The 19,361-nt window shown below is 34.7% G+C and overlaps 3 protein-coding genes, 1 long non-coding RNA gene and 1 other non-coding gene across 5 annotated transcripts; 3 read left to right on the top strand and 2 right to left on the bottom strand.

Annotated features, from left to right (window-relative positions):
* The first annotated feature begins 2,701 nt into the window (after positions 1-2,701).
* On the top strand, positions 2,702-6,959 carry LOC111214278. Its single transcript, XR_002663800.2, has 3 exons — positions 2,702-3,103; positions 3,295-3,346; positions 5,596-6,959. It is a non-coding gene; the product is annotated as an uncharacterized LOC111214278 (long non-coding RNA).
* Positions 3,620-3,692, top strand: TRNAK-CUU. The gene has a single exon. It is a non-coding gene; the product is annotated as a tRNA-Lys (tRNA).
* LOC106440479 (protein DETOXIFICATION 56-like) lies at positions 3,785-5,599 on the bottom strand. Its single transcript, XM_013882162.3, has one exon. The coding sequence runs from the start codon at positions 5,423-5,425 to the stop codon at positions 3,908-3,910; it is 1,518 nt and encodes a 505-aa protein (XP_013737616.2). The 5' UTR covers positions 5,426-5,599; the 3' UTR covers positions 3,785-3,907.
* Positions 6,960-11,505: 4,546 nt separating the features above from the next.
* On the top strand, positions 11,506-13,424 carry LOC125589965 (AT-hook motif nuclear-localized protein 24-like). Its single transcript, XM_048762703.1, has one exon. It carries the CDS (start codon positions 12,160-12,162, stop codon positions 13,141-13,143), a length of 984 nt encoding a protein of 327 aa, XP_048618660.1. The 5' UTR covers positions 11,506-12,159; the 3' UTR covers positions 13,144-13,424.
* Positions 13,425-16,056: 2,632 nt separating this feature from the next.
* LOC125589968 (zinc finger A20 and AN1 domain-containing stress-associated protein 9) lies at positions 16,057-17,320 on the bottom strand. The gene is made up of 2 exons (XM_048762706.1): positions 17,062-17,320; positions 16,057-16,823 (listed from the first exon to the last, which is right to left on the bottom strand). The coding sequence occupies exon 2, from the start codon at positions 16,816-16,818 to the stop codon at positions 16,279-16,281; it is 540 nt and encodes a 179-aa protein (XP_048618663.1). The 5' UTR covers positions 16,819-16,823; positions 17,062-17,320; the 3' UTR covers positions 16,057-16,278.
* Positions 17,321-19,361: the final 2,041 nt, after the last annotated feature.

Genomic DNA, 19,361 nt, shown 5'->3' on the forward strand with positions numbered 1-19,361 from the left:
ATGTTTATAATTTTTCATTTTTCTTGTCGTAGATGGAGAATTATATTTTTTATTGATGGTTTTTTGTATGTGAAAGTGACATAAACTTTTTGAAATTTTTAAATAATGTTATATATAGTACGATTAACACATTAAAGAAGAGAAACATATTCAGACACATTTTACACAGGTTTTATATGCATAATTTTAAACATTATATATGTATATATTATAAGTTTGAAACATGTAAATGCTTTCTAAACCTAAATACTTTGTTCTGAGTTTACATAACTTATCGAAAAATTTATTTTTTTTTAAATTCAAATCACAGAAAAAATATCAAAAAGTCAGTATAGATGGGTTTTTTGGGCTTTTAAATCAACACTGAAAAATTACATGAATCAGATAACAACAGTTTTATAAACAACTGGATAAAATTTGACGGAACCAAAGATTTTCACACAATATGTTCTTTCTTCTTCAAATTGCGAAGAGCATATAAGCACAAGAAAAAAATCATAATTTTTGTTTCACTTATATAACATTTTTTCTCCTTTACACATAGAGTTTATTACACTGCTATAAGCAATGAAGAACTCTATTCATATAAGATTCACATCTATGCATTTTGTCAAAGAAGAATTTTAGCCATCTTTAGTTTCGGAATGGACCAACTTCAGTTATATATACTATATTTTCTCTATGATTCAAAACTTACACTTTTAATATATGTGCATATTTCCATGTGAAAAGGCACACACACCATCTATCATTCAACCTATTACTTTTTCCAAAGTAAACACTATAATCCTCGTTTGGTTAACTCCACAAACTAATCTATTTGGATCAGTTTACCAAAAAATATGGATACTAATGTCAGAAAATAATATAAACACTATCAACAATAAATATTGGCACAAGACTATTTGGTTCAAGGAACATATTCCACGTAATGCGTTTATATCATGGCTGGCTTTGCGGAGAAGACTGCCAACCAAGGATCGCTTGAGGCGTTGGGAGTTAAATGTCTCCGGAACGTGCGTCCTTTGTAATCTGGAAATAGAGACTCACCATCATCTCTTCTTTGAGTGCTCTTTCTCTCGCTTGATATGGGAGCCTGTTGCTGCTGAAGTTTGGATTTCTCCTCCGACTGATCTACACTCTGTTGCAGCCTAGATCAATCAACCTCGCGTCAACGCAGATGCACATGCTACTCCAGTCATCAAGCTCTACTTTCAGTCAGCCATCTACCTGTTGTGGAAAGAGCGTAATGCTCGTGTGTTCACAACTGTCTCCTCACCTTCATTAGTCATCCTTGCCTCTCTCGACCGTATGATGCGTGACCGTCTCCTCTCTTACCCGGCAAGTTCTTCTTTCTCCTCTTTTCTACTTCTTTTTATATTTCTTGTATAAGATCTCCTTAAGATTTTTTTTTACCTTGAGTTGTTGTTGGTTGTTTTTGTTTCCTTGCTGTAATAAGTTGTTTAAAAACAACAGTGTAACCTTTCAGAAAATGATAATCTTAATATCATACAAAAAAAAATAACAAATATTGACTTATTTATGTGAATATATATTTTATTTTAAATCATTATAGTGGACGAAGAAAGCACCATAATTTGTACAACAAATTTTTTTAGATTCACCTCATCATACTCACCATTTTACCATTTTAATTACATAATTTTACATGAGTTTCTCCACCCTTCCCGATTATTTTCTCTTTATTTATAACTACAATATAAAGTTATAAACTATATATATTATAAATTAATAATTTATTTACCCTTGAAGTCTAATGATTAAAAATAGAACATAATTCAATATAGATATATGATTCTATTAATAAATTAGCAGTTACAAATTTGAAATTTCTAGAAATATCAAAAATTGTATGTTAGTTAATTATTTTCTAAATGACATTTATTTTTAATTCTTTTTGGATGAGAATATTTTGGCTGAGGTGGATAGTCTCAAAAGCCTTGAATTTAGTCCTTTTTATATAGTAGCATGTAACAACATTTTTAACAGTAAAATGGATTTGTAGCATGGAAATTTATAATGATGTTTTGACACGTCATTTACATGTTATTTATGTGTATAGCGTTGCATTTTTTCATGGTTAATGTTTGGCATATGTATTAATATTTTTAATCACTTGGTTATGTTTTATGATTTATTTTTTCATAGTGCTGTTTGCTGGACAATATCAAATTCCAAATCTTACACATTTATTTGGCTATCAAAACTATGTTTATAGTGAACACTATAACACATATTAGTTCAAAGATGTTGTCATGTGAGTTATATAGTTTACGTAATTTTAATATAGTCTTACACGAAAGGAAAAATATGTGTATCCACCTAATATCCACTTAGGTAAAATATGCCATCTGGCCCAACTCCAAAGTGAAGGAGACATTTGTTTTGTAAACGAAACCATATACCCGATTACTTGAAATTAATGGTTTGGTTAGCTGGGCTGCATTTACAATTATTTTTTTTAAATCTGGCCCAACTCCAAAGTGACGGAGACATCAAACGAAACCATATACCCGATTATTTGAGATTAATAGTTTGGTTAGCTGGGATGCATTTTCGATTTCTTGGTATGGGTTACCAGTGACGTGGCAAAACGATTGGTCTGGAATATTTTGCCTAGGTGGCACCCTTCAGAAGTTCCAAAATTAGTCCCTATTATATAGTGGGATTAGAGCTATAAAGTTAGATGCCGGACGATGTAACTATCTTATCTATTTCAAAATCACGAATTCATTTTTTCGTTCTTTTCAGAAATTGATTGAAAGCTTTTGGGGGAAAAAATAAGATAGAAGAAAATACTAACTGGGCCTTAAAATGGCAGAAAGCCCAAGCTTATGAAAAAAGTCAACTAGTTCAAACCGATATGGTTCGTTGTTCTTGATTCCTGGGACTCCTCTTGCTCCTTGGGATATTCGTTTTCTCTCTGTTATCCGCACGAAAGTGTGCCGATCAATCTCTTCACCATCTGATGATCTCTATAATTTTTTTACTCTGTCTCGAAACGACCAGGTTGCATCAGAAGCTAATGTGGGCACGCGCAGATCAATCCCTGAAGCTATCATATCTGGATCCTATTAACAAGGTTACCATATTTATCCAATACTCCTATCTATGTAACTTCTTTTTGGTAAAACTATATGTGTAACGTTTTGTGTGAAAGTGATGAGTCTTGTGGTTAGTATACACATAATGAATTGAAAATTAAAATTAGTGCGTGGGAATAATTGTTGCTTAAGGACCAAGGTTACATATATATATATATGTGCTTTACAGGGTGTGTGAAGATCTCGTAAAAAGCACTTTGACTATCTGTAACTAAAACCAGGTTTGACTTATCACTTTAATCCTTAATTGTATAGCTTTATCTTATCTTTAAGTGAGCTGAATGCATGTTAGAGAAATGTTTTTAATCCAACTTTCAATCCTTCCTCCTTTAGAGAAATTTAGGATAATCACTCTCAGTTCTGAAATCACTCGGAACCTTTTCAGAATTATCACTGGGAAAGCAATCGTGATTTGTGATGGAGCTTAGGACTTAGTCGTAAGATTGATCAACTAACCAAGGACTATAAAACGTTACATGAACTAGCTTTCAAAAGCCCGTCTAGCTCAGTTGGTAGAGCGCAAGGCTCTTAACCTTGTGGTCGTGGGTTCGAGCCCCACGGTGGGCGTTTCCTTTTTCTTTCCTCTCTAGTCGACATTTTTTTATTTTTTCAAATGAAAACCTTAATATATAGTAGTCACCAGTTGCTCTAAACTCCAATTTGGTAAACTCAATGGAGCTTTCACATTTTCTGCATCGACTCCTTATCTTAACTTGAATCCTACTACTACTAAGATAAGCGTCGTTGAACATATTATATCCTAAGACATCAAACATACTTCTTCATATTGTGATCCCATCTTGTTTTGAGTCTTGTGGAGTATGTTCTCCCTCTTTGTCACAAGTTAGAATCTGTGCTTTGCCCGCCTCTTTCTCCCAATCAATCCTTGCAATAAAAATGAGCAACGTCGAGAAACAAACTGATGCTCCAACCAAAAACCCTATCAAGAATCCTACAAGACCTAGTTTAGCTTTGAACGCCAAACTCACCCCTAACGGCAAAGCCAACAGGTAAAACCCACCAATATTCGCATACATTCCAAGCAATGGCTTTGCCGTTCCACGAACAATCTCTCCACATACCAATAAAGGGAAGTTTATAACCTCAACAACCGCCATTATCAACATCAGCTTCTTCACACCGTTTATGATCATTAAGTCATTGTGAGCGTACAAAGACCCCCATACATCTCTGCATGCTATCATCACTAAAGCTCCTACGCATCCCGAAAAAACACCCACAACGAGTGTAGTGTAAGCTGCTCTATAAGCTCCTTTTGGATTATTCGCGCCGAGCTCGTTAGACACTCGCGTAGCCACGCACGTGCCTAAAGAGAGCATCACAGCGTAAAGCAAGTAGTCGAAGTTGAGAAGTATGACCAAGGTCGATACTGACTCCTCAGGGTTTGGTAACCTCCCGGCTAATATGACCAAGATCTCGTAGCACCACCACTCGAGGCACACGGTGAGACAACACGGTCCACTAAGCTTGATCAGATTAAGCCAGTCTTGACCACGTTGGTCCAACAACCCACCTTGTTTCCATTTGTTATCTTTCAATCCCTCAGCGACTATCACGTACCCCGTTAGAAGAATCACGACGATAAGATCTGTGATCCAAACCGCCATTGCAACTCCTTGGATTCCCTTTGCTCTAGAGAGGAATATGTTGATGGGGATGTGAAGAGAAGTGGCTGCAGCTGTGGTGTACATGATGGGGAGCGTGACGCCTTGTGAGCTTAAATAAGCCTTAAGGGGACAAAGCAAAGAGAGAACTGGTAGATCAGGAAGGAGGTAGATAAGGTATCTCTTGGCTATGTAGGATATGTCTTCTTTTTGACCAAAACTTATGAGGATCTTGTCAACGTTGAGCCACAAGAGAGATATAGGGATCGAGATCAAGAGAAGCAAGAACACCGCCATCAAAAGGGTTTTGTGGAGAAGCTTAAAGTTCTTGGCTCCGAAAGCTTGCCCACAAATGGGTTCCATTGCAGCAGAGATTCCGTATAAAACAGCAAAACCAGTAGCGTTCGCAAAGGAAAACCCTAACGAGCCACCGGCTAGGTTATGCTTGCCTTGACGGCCAAGAAACACAGATGTACTTGTTATCTTACCAAACCACAACAAGTTCATAGCCACCAATGGTAGGCCTATTCTCATTTGTACCTTGAGCTCATGAAAAATGCTCTGCATCAACGTCTTTGAACAACACCCTTTGGAAACTTTCAATCCAGAAGTCTCTAAAGAACACCCTTCAGAGGCTTCTGGATGAAAAGTTTCTAACTTCGATGTCTCTGACATTTGTGTGTGTAGAAGAAGAGGATAATTTGGGGAAAGAGAAGTTAATAAGTGAAGGAATAAAAGGAAGAAAAAAACTTTGGGAGGTTTCAGCCAATTTTTAGCATGGCTTTGAGAATTGCATAGATAATTGCTTGCTTGCTTGTTTGTTGATAAGATCAACAACTCTGCAGGTGGAAAATGGCTTTCATGTTTTCGTGGAGGACTGTAAATTGTAAATTAAAAGCATGGTTTGCGTGAGAGGTTGCGATTTTCTGGAGAAAGTTATTGTAACGCACAAGAAAAAGGGGTGGAAACAACTTGGTGGGTTTCCTATGTACGTCTTAGTGCATTGATGATGATGAAACCATATCAGTCCCATTTGCAAAAAAAAATAAATATATTTTTGATTTTTGTTATTTAATCTTTAAAAATTGAGCAGCTAATATTATAAATATCATCTTCTTAAAGATTTTCTAAACTTGATTCCAGATTTTGTTTCAGCTACTATGCAAAATTCTATGATGGTCAAAAGTATAACTATAATGCACGGATTAAGACCCCGATTAATACTGGCAAACTGATAGTTGAGCTATTCCATCTCTTCTTAGTACCGACTAGAAACTATACTTTTTATTTATTTACATAACTATAAATTTATGAAACAATAGAACACATTAAAAATACGAGGAAAAGTAATAAATAATAAGAGTCAAAAGACAAGAAAAGAGAGGATATGCAACCTTGGCTTTCTATTTTTCTTTATAGAAAAGCAACAAATAATTGCAATAAGGCATATATAACTGTGTGATGAAAATTGAAAACATCATGAATTTAATATACAAACTCCTTTTACGGATCACTTGATATTTCAACTTTATTTTGGTGCTTCTCAAAAGAGCTTTCGTCTAAATTCTATAAGAACCAAAAGAGAAAAATAAAGGGTTCAAAAACAATTCGACCAAAAAAGCTCAAAAAAAATAAAAATAAAATAATGGTTCGACTGGTTGGTACCTATTTTTTTGATAAAAATAATAAAATTCATTACCAAACTTTTAAGGTTTTTTTACAGAACAACAGAAGAACCAAAAACCAGAAAAACTGAAAATAATTTAAACATAGACTCAGATCTTGCTAAGAGAATGAACCGACTACAAGTAAAACAACTAACTACCCGGTAAAATCTGGCATTTCCAATAAACAGTCCTTAAAGATCTATGTTGTCAAGAACTGCTCACGTAGCCCTTCTAATCTGCAACCTCCATGAACAGACAACGATACTCGTGACCAAGTGCACCCGCTCACACTGAATTGAGCTTTGTTCGGATAAGAAACCACCAAAAGCCGCCACAGATCACTGAACCTACACCAAAAAGACAGAGAAAGCAAGCACCACATTGAGTTAAAATGGACAGGAGGCAGTTATTGAGAAAACAGATTATTTATTTATTTAAAAAACTAATTTTTGAGAAAATTTAGAAAGAAAAGATATGACCCGTTTATTTATTTATTTATTTTTTAGGTAACATGATAAGGATTTTCGTGTTTTACCATTAAAGTTAACAGTATTAAATCGGTGGGTGAACATGAGTGACAAACTATCAGTGTTTATTTCATATATCATGAATGGTGATAGTGGACATGAGCCTATATCAGATAATTCAGATTTAAAAAAAATTATTATGCAAGATTTGCCGCTAATCATATACTACTTCTTTCAAAATTAAATCAAAGAATTCGAAGTCCGTGAAATGGGAATCATATGCATGAAAATATGATATCATCGTACTGATATGATTGCCACTCTTCGTCGAATTAAAAGATCGCAAGATTGCAACTTTAGCTGAAACATTTTCTCAGAAGGATAATTTAGAAATAACTACTGCTTTAGAATCAGAGACGTTTAGACTTTTATACGTTAATCACAACTTGACAAGTATGCAACAAAGGCTCGTTTATTTGTGCCGGACCATCAAAGAGTATTTCAACGTCTGTCCGACACATTAGGCAACAAAACATGTTACATTACTGCCGAGTCGATCCATTTGAATAAAGAGGAAAAATAAAAGTAAAAATGAGCTTTCTTTTCTAACCTACACAACATTAAGTGAGTCTATATATGACTGACTGTGTGAAGCTCAAACAATTGTATTGCATCACTACTGAGAGCATTTCTTGACACCGCGGGCAAAATCAAACATGTGATCCTTGACTAACGAACATAATGATGCTTCTGTTGATATTTCGTTTGATATATATAAAGCTTTTTAATCAAAATTATTGGAGAAAGTAAAAAGAATATTTTTGCTGAAATAACTTATACCTATAATAATTTCTAGAAAAACTAAAGTTCAAATTTAAATTAGGGTCTCTTTAAATTATTGGAGAACGTAAAGAAATTACATGTATCTTCGGAGAAGTACGATCTGGGAAAGCAAAACCTGACTACAAAACTCATGTCTTCATATATATTTTAAGTTATCTTGCAGTTACGTACTAGTATTTTATAGTAATATGATTAAGAAGAGATAATTAAAAATTGCTGGTTGGCAGCATTAAGACAATTGCTGTCCGGAAACATTTTTGTGAGCCAATAGCGGAAGAGAGATTACCGTTCAATATATATTTAAAATCTTAATTGAATTTAACCCTCGACGAGCTCCTGAAAAGTTGGACGACTAAACTTATAATTATTGCACAAACCAATATAATCAAAAGACCCTTATTGTTCATAATGCAAGATTCCATTCAGACTGTGTTCAACATTTTAGTTAAGATGAGAGTTTCTTTCTATCCTAAACCTAAACTGATCCAAAAACGCCACAATTTGTATACTAGATTAAAAACTGAACTCAAACAAAAACTATTACATGTTAGATTTCGTTTCACTTCGACCACTGTTATTCCTAAATCAAAGCTCCAAACAAGCATATTTTTAATATCCAACAATCATATTGTTATATCATATCAGTAGCCTTTTTTTTTAGAAGTATCAGTTTTGCAAACTATAATTTCTTTAATAGAACCTAACTATTAGCCCATGTTTGGAGTACTATCCACCCCAAACAAGAACACAGTTAGAGATTTTAATATTTTAATGGCGATCTACTCAAAAGAGTGTAATTGTATCTATGAAATGTGTATGTATATATACGGCAGATATAACTTTACTGATAACACTGAGATTCCTAATGGAAAGAACCCTTGAATCATGTGAGGTTTCTTTGAGCTTTAGTTTGTCGTTAGCTTAATTTGCTCCAACTAGGCCAACTAAATGGTCCTCAGAGAACCCACTTAATCACTAATTAACCCACATGTCTCAATGTTAAAATTGCTCTCTTAATCTCAAACTCTAAATACACAATTCCAAAATAAAAAATATAAACTTATTTACTTTTCTTCGAGAGAAGGTTGCTAACTTATTTTGGAGGATTATTGATTATATCAACTATAAATGATTTAGCATTCACTTGACCTAATAGAGAGAAAAGAAATTCACTTCAACGTTTATATACACATTTATTTACTTACATATGGTGGGAGGGGACCATTAAATGGGTTCGTGACAAAAGCATAAGCACGATGTGATTTGCGGAATTAGGTGTCTTCCACGTGGGACTTCATTTCAATTTAATCATCTAGCTTAATTTACTAACTTTTAACTTAATCTGTTTATCAGTTAGTATTACTTGGAGATCAGGAATAAACTTTCCTAAAAACTGTATAAAGTCCATGTATCTATATGATTCACACAAAGAGGCGTTAAGATTTAAGTATATGTTGGCCTGGATGATGAGGTACGTTTTATATGTTTTCATGATTTCTCGTTTGGGAAAGAATTAATTATAAATTTTATGGGTTCACTTTTAGTAAATGATACACAATGAGTTGTAGTATAACATATTGATTTTACTAACAGTCTAGCTGAATTCCAAAATGAGGAAGTTTTTCGGTAAAGAGTTCTTCGCAAGTCTAAACGCTGAGATCGAAGTTCAAGTAGCCAAGTAAAAATTTCACACGGTGAAGTTGTAATTCATTGTTATAGCCAACCTGTGTCTTTAACCCTAAATGCAAAGACATCATGCCACAGTGTACAGCTTAACAATTGTTTATATCTTAAATCTAAAACTACAATTTCTATATTTGAACCAATGTATTAAAAGTATCATGATATGAAAAGCATCAAAGCTAAATACAATTTATGTAAGATACTGTAGCATATTAATAAAGGCTAGTCACCTGGAGTATTGGATAATGGCACCGCTGGTAGCAAAACATATCAATATATCAGTGTAATAATACCAAAGCATCTATATACAGACTGAGAGTATGACGTCTAAAATGGTTAACACATGTTCATGCCTCGGTTACTAACCCAAATAATTTAACTAACCAATCAACTATTATCCGTAGAATTCGGGATTGAAAGCAAGCTGTCCTGTTCTCTTTTTGAGAGGGCTCGTGAACTTACAACTTTGGTTTGATAGGTTCCGTGCCTTTTGAAACTAAAATAAAATAATTAGTACTGACCTCATTTCCCAATAATATTATTGATTTTGGTAATTGGATAAAAAAACGTTAACAGCCAATCTAATTATTGGAAACAATTCCTTTATGTTAACTTCTCTGAGAATATCAAATACTATTGTACTAACAATATGAAATAGAAGCACACCATTTGATAAGTTAGTTGTTTCATGTACTGTCGTCAACTTTGTTTTAGGTTTATTATAGGAGTAGAAAAATTAAAAAGTGTTGCTCAAAAAGGAGAAGAATTAAAAAGAAACGTCTGTATATTTCTATGATATTGTACACGTTCACATTTGTTTAGCATAATCTGCAATGTAACGTACATATATAGGTTTCATGTTTTCTGTTTTAAATGAACCAAGTTAAAGTCAACCATGAGTAAATTTATCTGTAACTATATTTTGGTGATCATGCTTATCAATACCAACATGATACACCTTGGTTACTACATTACCAGCACAATCTTCGCTTTACCTGTCCACCTCAAAGAATCTGAGCTGAAACCCAAGATATAAAGTAACCCCCGCACAATTCGATTATTCGATAGAAAATTGGTATCCGAGATTTTTGCGAATTTACGTTCTCAAAAATGATAAGTTGTCAAACACACGCAAGCACGGTAACTACCACACATGGATTTGGTTTTCAGAAACTTGCTAGTTTTTACTGGTTGATATAGATCGCAAAATTGTCTCGATGTAAAAAAGAAAGGAGAGGAATGGGAGGAGAAAGGGCACGTGGAGCATGAGAGAGCCGACAAAGAGCATCTCTTTAAGACATTGGAGTTTGTGTTTAATCTCTCTCCCAACAGTTCATGCGATGCCTCTCTCTCTCTGTTTCTCTCTTTCTCTCGTGGTTTTGGAGTTGTCAGCGACATCTTCGCGTCTTCTTGTTATTTCACTCTCTCCAATGCACAATCTCTATCTATATATATATACATATGTGTATTCACAAACTTCAAACCCCCCCACAACTTTAGATCTAGTTGATATTGACAAATGGATCGTTTGACTATCAACTATGTAGACACTACATTTTATATAGAGACCAGCTTATATTCAACGCACAGCGCTAGATCTTATAACCGTGATGATCGTCAAGTACTAAAATAACATTACTAAAATGGCTATTTTCTTTCATGAAATCTAAAAGTTTTAAATAATATTCATCAGCACAATGACATTGATCATCACACCATCATATTACCAAAAAAAAATCAATGATATGCTCAAGATGCATTCCAACATATTTTTTGCAATTGATATTTTTTGTACTTATCACTGAACGAACTAGCTGTAAGTTTGTTTGTTGGTATGTATACATGCTTATCAGATAACCATATTAACTTAAAAAAAGATAACCATAATAATTATATAGCTACATGCAATTATATAGAGGATAGTCAATTAATCATTTGTATATGTATTACAAAATAATTATCATTATAATTATATTATCAGATGCCAACTTTGTTTCTGCCTGATAATTAAAAAGTTTAAACCATTGGACTCTTTTTGCATTCAAAATGTAATGCGTCATGTTTATAACATATGTGTTGATGTACTGAAATTAATGGTTGTAGAACAATCACTAGCTGGCAACTTTACCTGCTGATCTAAACAATGATTCATAACAGTTCAAGGGATCACAAAGTTTACTATCCAAAGACTGCATCATTTTTTCCTATCAAATTTTGATTGGCCTAATAATGACTTACTAAGTGATGTAACATTTAAGGTTAAGTAGGAAAGAGCGAGGAAGTGGGGACCAAAAACACTGCCCATACATAGAAGGAAGGAAGTCACATTCAAAATTCGTAATAAGCACAATAAAAACAAAATATAATGTATTTATTTAACCCTAGGTTACCAATCACAAACCAAATGTAGACTCTAGCTCGCACACATCTCAAATAGTAGCTTAAATAAAAACCCCTTTCTCTGTATCCAAACTTCACTTCATCCAACTCAAAAAGAAGGAGAGAGAAGCTAGCTATACAACAAAAGTAGGGAGAGAGAGAGAGAAACCCTACAAAATAAAAAGGAAGAAGAGACGAAGATGAAGAAGATCCAGCTTGGATTTAGTTGTTCATCATTACTACTCTCTTCTTGGTAGCTTCGACAACAAAACAAGAAGAAAAAAAAGGTCAACTTAAAGATCTGAGCTCTTAGATCCATCAGTCTCTTCTTTATTTTTATCCAATTCATCACGCCATCGAATCATACATCATGGATGGAACACAAAGCTCACTCCCTCCTCCTTTCCACTCCAGAGACTTTCAGTTACATCTCCAACAACAACAACAGCAACAGCAACAAGAGTTCTTCCTCCACCATCACCAGCAACAAAGAAACCAAACCGATCAAGATGACCAACAAGGAGGAGGATTAAACCGACAAATCAAGATGGATCGTGAAGAGACAAGCGACAACATAGACAACATGGCTAACAACAGTGGCAGCGAAGGCAAAGACACAAACCAAGGAGAAGGAGGAAGCGGTGGCGGCGGCGGCTCAGGAGGAGATCAGATGACAAGAAGACCAAGAGGAAGACCAGCTGGATCCAAGAACAAACCAAAACCTCCGATTATCATCACGCGGGACAGCGCCAACGCGCTTCGAACCCACGTGATGGAGATTGGCGACGGCTGCGATCTAGTCGACAGCGTGGCCACTTTCGCACGCAGACGCCAGAGAGGCGTTTGCGTTATGAGCGGTACTGGAAACGTAACAAACGTCACCATACGTCAGCCTGGATCTCCATCTCCTGGCTCGGTCGTTAGCCTTCACGGAAGGTTCGAGATTCTCTCTCTCTCGGGATCTTTTTTACCCCCGCCGGCTCCTCCTAACGCCACCGGGTTAAGCGTTTACCTCGCTGGAGGACAAGGACAGGTTGTTGGAGGAAGCGTGGTGGGTCCTTTGCTATGTGCTGGACCTGTGGTGGTCATGGCGGCTTCTTTTAGCAATGCGGCGTACGAGAGGCTTCCCTTAGAGGAAGATGAGATGCAAACGCCGGTTCACGGAGGTGGAGGTGGAGGAGGAGGAGGATCGATGGAGTCGCCGCCGATGATGGGAGGACAAATGCCACATCAGCAACAAGCTATGTCGGCTCATCAAGGGTTACCACCTAATCTTCTTGGTGGTTCAGCTCATCAAGGATTACCACAGCATGATAATCAGCCTTATTGGTCAACGGGACGACCATCGTTTTGATCACCTCGCACCATCGTAGCTAGCTATATGTATATTTATAGCTAGCTAACCGCAGAATCACGAGTTTATGAACGAATAAGACTATGAACTTAGTCGAGGACGATCGAGTTTCATTTATATTTGGGTCGACATGTATCAGACGAATCAGGTTTTCTTTTTCCTTTTTTAATTTCTCTTTTTGGTTCGTTTTAGCTAGTAGATTTTCTATGTTGATTTGAATAACATTTTTCTTTGTTTCTTGCTTTTTATTTGATGAATTTCCATTGGTAGTTTAAATTTACCTTGTGTTGTTGGCTCTAAGTATGGTATTTTCTTATCAACATTTTATGGTGTTTTCGACAATTTTTATAGTTCATATTCTTAATATGGAACTATTTGGATACACAAAATCTCGTTTATATGACATGGTTGTTAGTAATTGTTATTGCTTTAAGTTTGAGTTTCCGATAGGGAGAGATGGTTTATGTTTTTACAGGAGGCTTCCACATAAATTCTCAGACTTAGAGTTAACTACATTATACAAAATACATTTTAGCTCCATAGTAAGTATATGTACGCTAATTTACACAACAACTATATAAATATGCTGTATAACTAAGACTGATACTGCGGTCTACGTCAACTGATATATACAGCATAACGCATCGAATGAACTGTATTACACAGTTTCTATTGACTCAAGCAACAAAAAAGTTCAAGGACGTTTCCTAAACTAGAATGGCACTTATTTTTTTTTTGTTTGGGTCCAAACATAAGTGCCTAAACTAGAAAAGCACTTCCCAAATCAGATATGATCTTTGGATGGCAGTTATACTCCGCAAGGAGCCAAAGGGATTATTAATCATGTTGATAATTATTATTGGTATGATGAAAAGGACTAAGTATTTTTATAAGTAAAAACATTTTGTGGAGCCAAAAAGAAAAAAAAAGTAAAACATTTTGTAGTGAGAGTTTTCCATCTCGTCTTTAATCATTATGGATATTTAATTTCAATCAATAAGTCTATTTGGATCATAATCACCCTTATTTAGTCTTCATAACATAATAATGATTGTGCTATACACATGTCGTTTGTCGGACTTAAACTTCTGTTGATGATGAAATAAAATCGCATTTTTATGTAATGAGGATGATGTACATAAACATTAGTATATATTAGTATTCATTTGTATAAATACTAATATATAGTACATAATAATGAAATAACATAATAATGATTGTGCTATACACATGTCGTTTGTCGGACTTAAACTTCTGTTGATGATGAAATAAAATCGCATTTTTATGTAATGAGGATGATGTACATAAACATTAGTATATATTAGTATTCATTTGTATAAATAAACATATGATTCTTAATATATAATGTTTACGTACATCATTTTTTTATATAAGAAAAAGCTGCAAAACCGGCGGCTTAAACGGGGGTTAACAATTTACGAGAAAAGTTAAGAGGTATGGGAGCTTTATGTGCATGTTCTCTCTTCATACAGAAACTTATACGCTTACATATGAGCATCAATCAATAGATCTTTAAGTGTGTGTATATATTTACATATATACTATGTATGTATACGCACAAATATATGTGTATATATACGTGGATAAGGAGACACTACATTTGTTCAACTGCTGCCTCACACGTGCGCTTGCTGGTGAATACCATGTTCTTTCGGGACTACCAGCTACAGACTCATATTTATGCATACAATGTTTACTATGCCTGATATAGTCATGTGTATATAGTGTAATTATACAGATATATTAAGTAGCTAAATTATTGACTTTTTATAATAAAATAACATAAAATACTAACAAGTAAGATCATTACAGCTCTTTCTCAAAAAAGAAAGTAAGAAAATCATTATCAAAAGAACATGGTTTTGCGAATACAGTAAATTGTATATAGAATTATTTGACCCTTATTCAGGTTTAAAAGGAGGAATGCCAAGTAGTGCATATATAAATATATATGCTAATCAACCTGCCAAGTTTGCTTCTTCCTTTGATGGCTATTGTGATGTATTAAACTCTAGTGATCCTCCTAGTTGGCTTTTCCTTTATGTTGGAGCAGGAACTGAAAGTTATTGATAAACATAATATAGTTTATTTTTGATAATTAAAAGGTCTTACAACTTTATAATAGTTTTAAAAATTCAGAGTTTAAAATAAATGTTTTATCTAACTGTAACGAGAACCACCCGTCATGACAGAAAATTTTGGGTAATGATTTCTTGATGCAGTGGAAAAAAGACATCTAGCATATACATGTGGGCTTTTAGACAAGGCCTATAAATATCTATTTAGCCAGAAATTTGCAGGAGAGATGGGCCGAATGAGCATTTTAATCCAGTAAGTTTAACTTGAAATCTTAATGTCAATTTTACGAAACCATATTCAACAAAAAAAATGATGAACAAATATTTCACGTGGCACATCTGACGCCTCGTAACCATTCGGAAAAATGAGAAACATAAAATAAAATTGCTGACGACCTCAAGTCCATGATTGAAGCAATTTGCATCACAATCGCTAATAAATATGATGATAATATAGACGTTTCACAACAACATTCACAGGTGTACAACTTGACAATCTGATTCCCGACACAACACATCACATTAGTTGGAACTAGTATATCTTATTCTTATCCTATATACTAATCAAACAAAATTTCATATGACGAAAAAACACGAGTTATAGATAAGATTGACATCTTATTAAATTAAGATGTAATTATCTATCAATTGTTTGCTTAAATATGTAGTTTGAAATTGTCAATACTTTAATAAATGTTTGCTTAAATATGTAGTTTGAAATTGTCAATACTTTATAATAATACATGTTTATTTTGACACGACTATTTCATGTGATTTCTCTCATCAAAGTCCAAACTTGACCAAAGTTCTTAAATAAATCCACAGGCCAAAAGAAGCTTTGATAAATTGATTTTACAAGTTACCCACAAAGATTATAATCCGTACCTGAATAGCATCAAATAGAGATGACTGAGTTTATTAAAGAACCAAATTCATCATCTTACCCCCCTTTGGAAACAATCCACTAGTAGAAACCCAATTCCATTCAAATACAATTTGAGATAAAAGAAAAGAGAGACCAACACCATAGCCTTTCTCAGAACCTTTGAAGTTTATCAGCTTTAATAACCGGATTGGCTTTTGCAATCTCTCCACGCCCAGCTTCTTTGAAATCAAAGCTGCAATCATGTCTCTCAGGGTACCGATGTTCGCCGCAGAAAGTGCTCCCGCATTTGCACTTAAACCCAAGTATACCAACCTTCTTGTTGCAACACAGACACCGGTTCGGCCGTGCAGGTTTAGATGGTGGCTCGTTCTGTTCAGGAACTGTACCTTCTCCTGTTGCAGAAGATGGCTCGGCCACCACAAGAACAGTAGCAACTGCCTTTTCTTTCTCTGGTTTCGCCACATCAGGCTCTGCTATGAAGAGTGTAGGAGGAGGAGGCGATGGCTTGAAAGATTTCTCAACGGCAGCTTTTGCAACAGCTGTTTGAGCTTCCTCTGCGCATATGTCTCGGTAGCATTTCGAGCACAGATCCATGTTTGATGGCGAACCAAAGAAACCACATCCGTTTGCACACAGCTTCGGCTCTGAAGATTGTGTGAAGCTCGTGCTATCATTCTGTTCAGAACCCATTCTTCCTGTTTAAAAAAAAAAAACACAAATTCAAATTCAAAAAATTCAAAATCACTTATTCGACCTTTTTTTTTTAATAATCCAAATCATTTCGAAACAGACCGAATCAAATTCACACAATTACAGCAAAAAAAAAGAAACTCGTCGATTACAAGTAGATCCGAGACAAAACAAGGTTCAGTTACAGATCCGACAAGACAGTCAAATAAAACAATAAAATCAATCAAGACGAAAGATTCTAACCTGTTAGAACTGTGAGATTTCTTCCTCTTTAGAAAGAATTTTATATAACAGATTCAGGAAATGAATCTGATCTATCGGAATAAAAAGTGAATCTTAATCGGAACAAGATGTATTATGATTTGTGCTTAATAGATAAGAATTGAGAACGAAACCTTTCGTTACCAAGAAAGAAAAAGAAATATGAGAGAGAAATGAAACCGAACACGTAACTATGAAGAACATACATCTGTCCTTGTATATATATATTATATAAATATATATTGATGAGTCACGCGTGAGATTTTACCTTTTAGGATATGCGCCGGTATAATATTCTTGTGCATTACGCGTTATTGTACACCTTAGGAATCTTAACTTTCCGATTTTGAAGCCCATCTATTTTGACGGTCCTGATTTATCATTGGGCGGTTGATTGGAATAATGGTTCGGTTCGTTGTATATAACATCAAAAAATGTGTCTCTGTTCTTCTTCTTCTTTTATGCAATCTTCTTTTATGCAGAACTAGGGGTATTCCAGCGCTACACACCGGATTCGAATATTTGTTTGATTCAGTTTTCAAAATCTTGTATTTTGGTATTTAGTTGTTAGCAGTATATGTAGTTGAGTGCAGTTAAAAGGTTTTGCATGTTTAAAAAGTGTTTAAATTGGTATGGTCTTTACCGGGAGTTAGTGTTTTGAAAGTGTTTATATTTTGGGGTCGATAAATAAAGGCATGGTTTGTATCTTAGAGTAATATATGGTATTGTATTTTTGTGGATTTATTTATATTAAATTTCATTTTACTAAATTATGGTTGAGGGGCTAAGCTCGTAAACGCAGCATTTTGAAACGAACAGATAAATTAAATTTAAAATAAAGTTTAAATTTAAAATGAAGTTTAAATTTAACCATCTCGTGTGACATGAGTTCGAACTCACGAAATTGGTGGGTGTTTGTGTTTTATTATAAAGTTTGGAAAACCGTTAAATTATATTTATAATCGAAGAAGCAATTATTTGTATAGTTGAGTCATAGTACAATTTGCATTTTTATTTGGTTATGTTCTTATATGTTTGGCTTTTTCTTATGCTTCTTTTAAGTTGTATCCAAATTGAGTGAGTCAAGGCATCTATGGCTCTTAAAAGTAAACGAACACCCACCAAAAATAAACGGAGACGCAAATAAACAATCGCAAAGGCAGACAGGGTCACAAAGACATTCCGTTTGTATAACGACTCTCGAAACACAGCGAACAACTACCAAAGGAAAACCAGAGAAGATTCTACAGAGATGAAGTCAGCGATCTCTCTGAACGACAGAAAGAAAAGTTCTTCAACTACTGAAAGATAATAATTATGGAACACAATTTTATGAAGCGTGACAATTTCATGTACTTCACGCATCAGTTGATGCTCAACGTGTAGACTTCGGCGAAATGCGAGAGATATGACTTACTGATCAAGACCTTAACAACGACATCTTAGAATTGGCGTCATTTTTCCTTTCAGTTTTAATAAAGAATAAAGGTGGAAAGTAAGCATAGAGTTGCAAAGTTAAGATGAAATTAAATGTAGAAATCTGTAGCTTTGATCCGTTTGCATAAGAGACAATGTATTAGTACGGAAAACTTTATTTAAATTTTATAATATTGGAGTCGATATAGGAACCGCATCAGTTACATCATTTGTTTAGATAATAAAAACAATTTTTTTCATTTGCTTAAAATAAAATGTCTCACAACGGATAGCAATGTCGTTTCTGTGATAATTTATTGTAGGCCTTGTGGCCCTATAAGTTGTGATGTAAATTTCAAACCTTTTGACCATTACTCCATGGAGAGATGTTTTGATGCTGGCCAGCAAGCGTCGGACCGTGCTTTGTTTTCTTTCCATCCAAGTGAATCCAATAGTGGTTTCCCGATGTCCGGATCTCCTCTACATAACATTATTATACCATAAAGGTAAATAGAACTATCATACGAACCTTGTGCTGCAATCTGGAGAAGTGGCAACCCAGCAGCTATGTTCTCGTTTTGGAAATATTCTTGCATTCCACGTAAGTAATGCACCTCCAAGTTACCGGCAGAAACGCAAATGTTCATCATATTTTGGTACATGGTAAGCGATGACAGTGATTGGACTGTGAAACAAATTTTTTCATTTGCTTAAAATAATAACATGTCTCACAACGGATAGCAATGTCGTTTCTGTGACAATTTATTGTAGGCCTTGTGGCCCTATAAGTTGTGATGTAAATTTTAAACCTTTTGACCATTACTCCATGGAGAGATGTTTTGATTCTGGCCAGCAAGCGTCGGACC

This window comes from Brassica napus, chromosome A3 (assembly GCF_020379485.1).
Source record: "Brassica napus cultivar Da-Ae chromosome A3, Da-Ae, whole genome shotgun sequence".
NCBI lineage: Eukaryota > Viridiplantae > Streptophyta > Magnoliopsida > Brassicales > Brassicaceae > Brassica > Brassica napus.

Excerpts from the sequence above, each read along its gene's own strand:
- LOC125589968 (XM_048762706.1), bottom strand. The coding sequence starts at position 16,818 with ATGGGTTCTGAACAGAATGATAGCACGAGCTTCACACAATCTTCAGAG.
- LOC106440479 (XM_013882162.3), bottom strand. The coding sequence starts at position 5,425 with ATGTCAGAGACATCGAAGTTAGAAACTTTTCATCCAGAAGCCTCTGAA.
- LOC125589965 (XM_048762703.1), top strand. The coding sequence starts at position 12,160 with ATGGATGGAACACAAAGCTCACTCCCTCCTCCTTTCCACTCCAGAGAC.